The sequence below is a fragment of the Phyllobates terribilis genome, unplaced genomic scaffold (genome assembly GCF_046119375.1).
Source record: "Phyllobates terribilis strain yellow unplaced genomic scaffold, ASM4611937v1 Scaffold_4__5_contigs__length_816908805, whole genome shotgun sequence".
NCBI classification, from domain to species: Eukaryota; Metazoa; Chordata; class Amphibia; order Anura; family Dendrobatidae; genus Phyllobates; species Phyllobates terribilis.
The window spans coordinates 469170841-469181805 of NW_027362764.1; the positions used below are offsets into that span (position 1 = coordinate 469170841).

The window sequence follows — 10965 nt, forward strand, 5'->3', positions numbered from 1 at the left end:
GCTGAACTGGCTTTTCTACCGGTCTTTAAAGAAAAACATGGGTGGCGCAGTTGGAACAGCGAGGGCAGCTGAAGATAAATATTTTTATCTTTTCATACATAGAGTGAGCCAACAGCAAATTTCATTATCATCCATTAAATAGAGTGACTGCAATCACGTTACATGTGGCTTATTTGGAATTTGAATAAGAGACCTGTGGTCTTCATACAAGTTCAGTCTTGTAAATTGGCAAATAATAAACATATTGAAAGTTATATATGCAATAGCAGAAAGACTGAATGTACTTAATGTACAATGAAAATAATCTGACTCATAAATGAAACAATAGTGCGTTTTGTTTCACCTCCCCACCATAGAAATTTCCAAAAATTCAAGTAGAACATTGTCCCTTCCTCCTCCATATGCACAGAAATTTCCATGTGAACCTAAAAGTTGCTAATTTGCTTACTAACTCCCACTGCACTCGCATCAACCAGTTTGTAGCCGCTACTAAGACAAGCAATAAATAGGGCCCAAATAATGCCCTCAAGATTTAATCTCAGGCCAGTGATACTTTCTTGTGGCAAATTCCAATAATGAATAATAAATATAAATTAGATAGATTTACTTGCATATTTTGGGCAGTAAACAGTTGCTTGAAGCTTGTGGGCCGCAATACAAAAATACAAAATCTCCAACAGGACGCCCAAATATTATAGATTTTAATAGTATTGGTCTTTTTATGTAGGGGAAACGGACCTTTTGGGCCCCCTTAGGCTCCAGTGCCTGGGTGCGACTGCAACCCCTATATCCACTGAAGTCACAACACTGGCTGTAAAAGTAAACATATCATAGTCTAAATTAGTTATCCAAGTACATTGGATATAAAATGTCTACACACCTCTGTTAAAATGCCAAGTTTTTGTCATTTAAAAAATCATACCAAGAAGAATTTCAGAACTTTTTCTACCTTTAATGTAACGCATGATCGGTACAATTCCATTGAAAAACAAACTGAAATCTTTTCAGGTGGAAAAAGATAACTAAAATAATGTAATTGCATAAATATGCACACTTTAAACTAATACTTTGTTGAAGTACCATTTGAATTTATGACTGCATTCAGTCTTTTTGGGTAGAAGTCCGTCAGCATGGCAAATCTAGAATCTTTGCTCACTCTTTCATGCAGCAGTGGTACATATCTGTCAGATATCAAGGGCATTTCCTGTGTAAAGCGCCCTCTTCAGGTCACCCACATATTTCCAATTGTATTCAGGTCTGGGCGGGTCGTTCCAAAGCTTTGATCTTCTGCCGAATTCATACATTTGTTGATTTGGAGGTTTGCTTAAGATCGTTGTCTTGCTGAATGGTGAAATTTCTCTTCACCTTCAGATATTTAGCAAAATTGACTGACATTTGGAACTGTTCATAATTCACTCCACCTTGACTAAAATCCCAGTTCCAGCTGCTGAAAAAAAGCCCCAAAGCATAATGCTACCTCCACCATGCTTCACTCTGGCTATTGTCTCTTTTGGTGATCCGCAGAGGTAATTTTTTTAAACTATGGCCAAAAAGTTCATCCTTGGGATCATCAGACCATAACACATTTCCAACGTTCTTTTGGCAGACTTTGTAGGTTTTGTCAAAACATAGTCAGGCTTGGTTGTTTTCATTAAAAGTAAAGGCTTTTATCTTGCCACCCTACTTCATAGGTCAAACATATGAAGAATACGGGAGATTGTTGTCACATGCACTACAAAACTAGTACTTGCTAGAAATTTCTGCAGCTCCTTTAATGTTGCTGTAGGCCACTTGGTTGTTTTAAAGACCAATTTTTTTGTTATCTTGCTATCAATTTTGAGGGACATCCAGTTCTAGGCAATATCATTGTTGTGCCAAATTTAAACCACTTCTTGATGACCGTCTTCACAGAGTCCCATGGTGTATCTAATATCTTGGAAATTGTTTTGTACCTTTCTCTTGACTGATAACTTTCACCAATGAGATCCGTTTGCTGTGTTATAATCTGTTTACAGACCATAGCTTTTGCTGTAAAATGTAACTAAGAAAGTGTTGGCCTTCCATCTCCGACCCCCACTATATTCCATTTTGTGCACTTTTTATAGATCACAACATGCACAGCATAGGTTAAATCTCATTGATTAGCATCATGTGTTACCATCTTTGACCCTCATTATACCCCTTACTGTGCACTTTATATAGATGACAATTTATGTGGCATGGGTTCAATCTCATTAACTAGTATCGTGTGGTACCAGTACCATCTTTTGACCACCACTGTACTCCGATTTCTGCACTTTTTGTAGACCACAGTGTGCATGACATAGGTTTAACCTCATTGACTAGCATTGTCTACTACCCTCTTTGACCTCCACTATTGGCAGTCAGTTTCAGCCAATTATCAGTAATTTTATAGCTACCATTTGTGACTCTACCTACTTCTATAAACTGCTGTGTAGATTGTATTTTGCTATTATCCATGTTAGAGTTGCTTTGTAAAATGTGTAATAGTTAGACTTGAATCCACACCAGGGCACCATCTGCACGGAGGCTGTTTGCCTGCTCCTCTTGTTTGTATAGGTGCACTCCTACCTTCTAAAAACTAAAAGCATAACTGTATTTGTATGGGAAATTAGATTGTAATATTCCTTGGGGACAAGAAGAGTGGTTACAGTTTGTGCATAGCATTACAGACTGTGCTACATAACTGACTGAAAGTAAATAAATCCATGGATATATATCTGGCCTACACCCAATCAGACTCCTCTTGGATGAAGAAATGATTTTACAGGATGGCTATCTAACCTATAGATGGCACTCGTCTTCTTCATGTTGGAGGAGAGCTATGTGTATGTTTTTCTTAGGGAGAGCTGCCAACAGACTTTATTCCATTTGCTGGTTGTTCTCAAGGAGAAGCAGTTTTCCAATGAGGCAGCTACGCGGAATATTAGTAAGGGCTTTGTGCTGTAATAGAAATGCAGCTAATCCTAGAGGCCCAGACACTGTCAACCCGGGTGGTCAGGAAAGAATAATATTAATTACCGTAAATCAACTAATTCAGTAAATCAATTAATTCTATACGTACTCAATGGCTTTTTTTGTTTTAGTTGAAAATGTAACATAAGTTTCATTTGGTTTGCATAAAAAATGTTATCTTTTTTTTTAACCATTAGGTTAAGCGGGCTCTCGCCATTTTTAGGGGAAAATGACAATGAAACACTAAACAACATCATAGTATCTCAATTTGACTTTGAGGGAGAAGAATTCCAAAATATCTCAGATCATGCTAAAGATTTCATCAGCAAGTTGCTCATAAAGGAAAAATGGTAAGTACGATTTTATAAAGGGCATTTACTGGAAGTGTTCTGTAGTAATATATGCAGTAATGTTTTCCACCATATTCATATAACCAATGTATACATAATTAATGTTTATGTATTCATCAGATGTCATTATTCTTCTTATCATTATTATTATTTTCTCTTTAGCTGGAGAATGAGCGCAAGTGAAGCTCTTAAACATCCATGGTTAACAGACTCCAAAATGCACTACATTATTAACCAGCAGGTTTTTTCAAAGGTACGTTGTATCTATAAAAGTACAAATAATTCCTAAATATTCACAAAGCAGCCAGAATGACTTGAATGTACAATAGTTAGTTGGTGCTGATTATACTAGCCTGCTATCAACAAGTATAAATGGGCCAATATTGATTAGAGAATATAAAATGTGAGCCCTTATAGTGACAGTGGGTAAAGACAATGGGCCAGATTCATCTAGGTGTGCTAAAGTCGGACGCTCCTGATTCATGAAGAGCCTCCGTGTGCGGCTTCCCTAAAATTCTAGTCCAGGCTGGAGTAAGATTCGTGGTGTAGTGAGCATTATGAATTTGACAAGTTGCAGTTGCCAAACCCTCTGTTCTGCCCCAGCTCCATCCACTTTATCGGAGCTTGGCGAAAATGGCGTGCGAATGCCAAAATTCACAAAATATTAGCACAGATCGAGTTGCGCCAAAATTATGCGACTTTTCAAAGCCTTTTACGATAGAATACTGGAGTATAAATCTGGCCCAATGTCTGTAAAGCAATACAGAATATGCCAGAGCTATATCATCAAGCATAATAAGTAAAACATGCCCAATGTATATGCTATAAACTGGATCCACATAGGTACAGAAGCACAATTAATGTGAGCCTTACGTCAGAGTAGTGGCTAGGGGAGGCCATCAGATATACCTTTCCCTGTTTGTATATCAATAATGATGGCTTCAGCATAGTTAATGCAATATCTTATGTATGCACAAAAGCATCCAAATGAAGATTAATAGGATGAGAGTATATTAAAGAGAGTTTGTTAAACTTCAGTTTTTGCAGAATGGAGAAAGTGAGATTAAGGCTAAGTGTCCATGATGCAGAAATGCTCCGGATTTTTCCTGAGCGTTTCTGCATCTCCCTGGCAGAAAAAACGCATGCGGATTGTACATGCGGATTGTACATGCGGATTGTACATGCGGATTGTACATGCGGATTGTACATGCGTTTTTCCTGCCAAGGATAAGCGTAAGTGAAGCGTTTTAATCATGCAATTTCACATGCAGGTTATCAAGCGCTTTCCAAGCGATTTTAGCATCACTTGGAAAGTGCTTGACAACTTGGTCACACTATATAAATCCATGCAACCAGATTTATATGCAACCAGATTTGCATTGATTTTGGTAATGAAGATTGGGTCGTTAGATGCACTTGGAGGGACTTCCTATATTGTCAGTAGTGTAGCCTTAGATTTGGGGCCCTTAACATCTAACAATTCTAAAACTACATTAATGTAACGTTTTATTTAATCATGCACAATAAATAGTGTTTTATATCTCATAACTGGAAGGGATATGGAGGCCTTCCAGTTATGAGATATAAAACGCCACTTACATTACATGTAATGCAATCACATTTAGCATGTTCCAAATATCTTGATATAATATATTAAAAGTGTTCAATTCATATCAATTCATATTAATTAGTTCTCATTAATTATTATCTTTATTTCAGAAAAATACAAAAAGCTGTACTGTATCTGAAGCACCTGTGGGTCAGTGACATATTCCAGACTAATAATAAGCAGGTTTGTGGAAACTTGGTGGTGTTATATTCGGTGGGGAATAAATGCAAGCACTTCACAGATAACATGTTGTAGAGTAATTGTTAATTTTGGATTCATCATTTCTTTTCATCGGACACACTATAGACAATGAATGGAGGAGTGTGCATGAGTGACCACAGCTCTGGTCAAACTCCTGCTGACTGCTGTTATATGCAGTGTGGAGGAGGCTCGAGACCCTTGATCAAGTAATTGATGAAGGTCCCATTAGTGGGGTCCCCCAGCGATCATACTTTTATCACCTAATATGTGACGATAAATATTTTTCATTGGATTACCCTTTTCACCATGACCATATTTTTTCATCCCATCTTCCAAGAACCTTAATTTTTGACGAGGGGGCATGTTGGAGTCAGAGGTGCCTTTGCTACTTTTCAAAGCATTTTAAGTCAGATTTCTGGCATAATCGCTTTGCTGAATCAGGGCCCACTTCTTTACATGTCCTAGAAAAATAAGTCTAATTTCTATTGTCTATTGATTTTCATATTTTACATGCTGTGAATCTCGAGTGTGATCTATAAATTATATCATCTTGGGTCAAAAATAATCTATTTTTATGTGTCCAATTTTTTAACCCTGTTTATATCATTAGAAGTTTATGACACTTATGCTTAACTTTTCGTTGACATTATTTGATAGAATTGCTGAGCTTTACATATAAACGTACATATATTAATGCACAAGCGAACATGGGCAAAAGAAGGCCCCTGTGCAAGGACAATATATGGGCCCCTTGCAATTCAGTAGCTCATCATATGCACAATTCCACCTGTGTTAGAGGTAGACGTGGCCCCCTTACTTCTTGGACCCCTGTGTGTCTGCACAGGTGGCACCAATGATATGTCTGCCCTTCGTTAATTGTAATGTAAACTTCTACCATGAATTGTAACATTAGGAGACATGCTTCTTATAGGAACATGCTTCCAATGGTCACCTCATATATAGTTAGAATAAGAATGACATTTTCTGTCTGTTACTAAGGAACATTTGGCAGAACTGTCTCAGCGAAAGGAAAGTTTAACCTTAATTTCTGGCTAACTTTCTTTACAAGTAATAAAGGTCTAGAGAGTAGTATAGCCTGAAGTAATAAAAATAATGAATTAGGGGAAAAATAACAAAGTGAACTGTTGAACTAACATGTATTGTATTTTGTTATTCAGAAACACTGCTGTGTGGCGTCTGCTGTGAGACATTTGAGCAGTTCTGGTGCTGTGACCTTCCGCGAGATGACTTGGGCATTTACCAGCTGGATCATTGCCATTTCTTCTAAGGGCGGGTCTTGGCATGACGAGGCTAACCTCACCACTTCCTCTCTCACAGGCTAAAATTGCCTTGTTCAAGAATCTCTTACCAACTATTTCCAAGTGTTTGAGATGCTCAGATGTCTTTCCTGTTGTTGTGACACAGGTGTAGGCTTATAATGCCATTTTCGATGCATTGGTTTCTGGTTGTTATATAGAATTGAACATTTCATAACATTCACAATTGTACTACATGCCCAAATTTTGGCTCTCTCCTACCATACAATCCACTTACTTACATATATTTCTGCTAAGTAAGTGTCTTTGACATTGGATATTAAGCTGTTACACCCTTTTAGCCTGGAACACTATTAGTGTTTCCGTTTCTGGGTGGTCTGTTTTTCAATAAGATGAGTCGTTCTCAATCTAATAAAGGGATGATTCACGGCCATAAGCAATAAGTCATGTGTAGTGCTGATTCCTTTTTAGTCTGCGTTGGAGGAACCAAGTTTTTCTGCACTTGGTGACACTTTTCACTGGACCAACTTGATATTTATAATGTAAAACTTGGCTTTGTCAGACTGAAAGTGTAACTGTCATTTCACCCAAAATCAGAGTAAGAGCATGGGCTTCATGCCCTCATCCCTAACAAGATAAAACTGCTTTAAGTGTACATACTAGTCTAGCAAGTTACAGGACTGTCACAGTTTTCATGCTCTGTAACCTTCCATTCACTGTTTTTGAGTTTGTAGTTCCTTTTAATCAGCATTCTGCCAGTACTATAGGTGCTTGACGTTCCCTTCCCTCACTTCTTAGCATGCATTGCACTTGCCATTGTCTAATGGCCTGCTTGCCCTAAACTGAAAGCCCAGTTCTCAGTTACACCTGAATGCAGTTTCACAGACTGGAGAGTCGTAGTAGAGACAAAACCCGCCCAAGTTTCTGCAGTTTGACAGACAGGAGAGCAGGAGCAGAGACAAACACCCACCCAAGTCCCTGTAACCATCACATTGTCAGATTAGAATTGGCAAGAAGCCAAGTTTAGACAGAAGACAGATACCTTATGGAGCGAACTTTGGACTAATTTTTTCAGACAGAAAGGGCAATTTTAAGTACATAAAGTACTTTTCAATTTTGTTAGTCATTGGCTGATGATACTAAGTTTATTGAAACAGTGACCATTTAAGATTATTTGTTGCTGCTGTCTGAAAATATAGTTGTCTTTTTATAGTTAATATCATATCAGCTCATAATATTCTAAGTTGGTCCATCAAGCCAACTCAAAAATAATCTCAATACGTGAATACGAGCAACAGAAATACAGGCTAGGACAATATGAAGGCATTCATGCTAAGTACCAGGGATTATCAAAAAACTTGACTTTTGCAATTAATTTTTTGTTTCTGAATGTAAAAAACATTACAAATACATTGGGGAACATTTGCATAAATTGTTTGATTTTTTTAAAGAGTAACCATCATTTAAATTTTTATTTCACAAATCAATAGTGAACATGAGGATAAGAAGCTGTGTAATTTATTTTATCAGAGAATCAGCTTCTTTCTCCGGCAGGGCGGATCATTAATTTCCAAAATTCTCAATTCCCTGATAAAATCTGTATTCAGTGAAGACAGATTTCTACATTACTGAGATAAGAGATGGCAGCTGCTACTGATAAGATTCTATGTAAAGCAGAGAGGGAGGAGGAAGGAGGAGCTAGAGGCAGAGCTCCTCCCTCTTAATCCTACCTACATAGAATCTTATTGGTAGTAACTCCCATCTCCTATCTCAGTAATGTAGAAATCTGTCTTCACTGAATACAGATTTTACCAGGGAATGGAGAATTTTGAAAATTGATGATCAGTCCTGCGGGAGAAAGAAGCTGATTTCTCTGATAAAATAAATTACACAGTTTCTTATTTTTATCCTGACAGAAAAAGAAGTAGATCTCTCTGATAAGATATATAATAAAGTTTCTTATTTTCACAAGGACTATTGATTTATGAAAAAAAACATTGAAATGACAGTTACTCTTTCATTAACAATTTAAACGTACCAGACAGGCTTACAACGCATTAAATTCATCAGATTAGTTTGTGCTGGATGATACATGTGGTGCATTTTTAGACAGCGTAGTCTGTTTGCACTATCTATTACTTGGCTTACTTTATGGCAGAAACTTGTGCAAAATTTTGCCAAAACATTTCTTTGATGCACAGTGTCACGTATTAGCCCAGACTCCTTCCTGTGAAGCCATGCCTCCTTGTCAGATGAAAAAGCATCTAAAACACATAATAAATGTGTTGCAAGGCATGTAAGACAGGTTGTTGGGTTTTTTTGGTCAAATTTCACCAGAATTTTGGTGCACATACCAGAATAATGCACCAAATATTTTACTTGTCTTCCAATAATCTTAAATTACATTCTGTGTTATTTCCAGGATGCTTCTCTAGCTATGTAGCCCCTAAAATTTTAAATGGATTCATTCTAGGTATAAATAAAATGGTGTTCCCAGTAAGGCTATGTTCACATGCAGCATTTTTTTTTCTGAAGCCAGAATCCGCTTTCATGGCAATAAAAAGGCTGCTTTCAAAATCCCTTTTTTGTGGCATTTTCATAGTGTTTGCAGTATGTTTACAGAGCTATAGTATAAGACTGGGACTGGTAGTACCTAAACAGCAGTAAGAACCTTTTTTTAAAAAAAAAAAATATATATATATATTTATAATGGTAGTTAAGTGCTTATGAAGTGTAGTTAAAAAAAAATCAACACTACCTGAAATAAAATCTTTAGCAAAAAAACATTAGTGACACAAAATATGTAGCAATCCACAACTGGCTGCCCATATTAGAAGGGGTTGTTGGTTTATACAATATCTGTCTAAAAAGAAAAGGTGTAAATTGGGATGATTAGAGATCAGGAAACCAGTTTGGGTAGCGTAAGGCTGCGTGCCCACTATGCGTTTTTCAAGCATTTTTGCTGCGGAATTTCCGCAGCGAAAACGCTTGTTAATACGCGCCCCATGGTCTCCAAAGGTAATCCGCATGTCCTGTGCACATGCTGCGGAAGTTTCCGCTGCAGATTATCATTGCGGAAAAATACGCAGCATGTCTATTAATTTTGCAGACACACAGCGTAATCGCTGCCATTGACTTAAATTGAATCGCTTAATATCCGCATGACTACATGTACACATGCGGATATTAAGCGATCCGATGTGCGGATGGTACCCAGGTATGGAGAAAAGGAGACTCTCATCCAGACCCGGGTACCATAGTACCTGTAAAAAAAAGAATTTAAATTAAAAAATAAACATTATACTCACCTTCTGATGTCTCCCGGTCTCCTGTATGATGCGTCCTGGCTCCCCGGCGCCTCGCGATGGTGTAAAAGGACCTTCCATGACGTCATTTAGTCATGTAACCTGTCACATGACTAAATGACGTCATGAAAGATCCTTTTACACCACCGCAAGCCGTACAAGAGACTGGACTCACTGGAGAAAAAACCGGGGGCCATCAGAATGTGAGTATAATGTTTTTTTTAATTTTTTATCACTTTTATTCTTTTTTTTTAACTAACTTGGTCACACTATATAAAATTCATGCTGGTTGCATGGATTTATATAGTGTGACCAAGTTGTCAAGCACTTTTCCAAGTGATGCTAAAATCGCTTGGAAAGCGCTTGATAACCCGCTTGCAGAAATGCATGCAAAAACGCTTGACAAACGCTTCTACATGGCAGGAAAAACGCATGTAAAATCCGCATGCGTTTTTCCTGCCGGGGAGATGCAGAAAAAATCGGCAGAATTTCTGCATCGTGGACACTTAGCCTTACTCTTTAAAAAGAAAAATAATTGTTTTAGTTGCCAAAATGTTGATTGCATATTGAGATTACAACAGTTGTCCAAGTTATTGTCACATATTATTGCCCAAGATTTTTTGTTTTAAATGGTCACAAAGTAGAGAATGCATTACAACTATAAAGTGACTTAAATCTTCTACTTGTCCAGTGCCACTGCACATGTATCCTACATTTCTTTAACTGTGATGGCGTGATAACATTGCCACTACATTTATGTGACCGCTGCAGCCAATCACTTGTCTTAGTGGTCAGTTGCCCTCTATGTCAGCTTTGAGGCCAGTGATTCCAAGGGTAACATGCACGTGGTCAGAACATCAGTACAGTTGACAAAAGCCTGCTGGTGCGGCGCAGGATTAAAAGTCCTGGTAAGGTTCTTTTTATTATTTTATTGCATTTTCTGCTTATTGGCCATTTTTTTTTAGAAATCTTGGACAATCTGTTTAAACATAATGGGCGTAAGTAAAACGTAGCAATGGCTGTAATGAACACTAATCTAATCTGCACTATATTCAATAAAATATCTCACTACTTATGATGAAGTGTCTCTCCCTAATGCTGTAATTTGGAGATTTATGAGTATTTTCCATTAGCTGACTGACATCCCACTCCCCAAACTTTTAAAAAAATTTCATAAGTTTCATAAATGTCATATATGGTTTAAAATACAAAAGTCTCAAATGTTTCAGAAAAACGAGCACATCACC

At 37.4% G+C, this 10965-nt stretch overlaps 1 protein-coding gene across 4 annotated transcripts in view; it reads left to right on the forward strand.

Moving 5' to 3' along the window:
• The window catches only part of MYLK4 (myosin light chain kinase family member 4), a 291340-nt gene extending 283364 nt beyond the window's left edge, over window positions 1-7976 (forward strand). For all 4 annotated transcript variants that reach the window (XM_073678684.1, XM_073678685.1, XM_073678686.1 and 1 more), the window contains 4 exons: window positions 3174-3326; window positions 3489-3579; window positions 5046-5118; window positions 6315-7976. In XM_073678684.1, coding sequence (XP_073534785.1) covers window positions 3174-3326; window positions 3489-3579; window positions 5046-5093 — 292 coding nt within the window. In that variant the 3' untranslated portion in view covers window positions 5094-5118; window positions 6315-7976. The remainder of the gene's footprint in view (window positions 1-3173; window positions 3327-3488; window positions 3580-5045; window positions 5119-6314) is intronic.
• Window positions 7977-10965: the final 2989 nt, after the last annotated feature.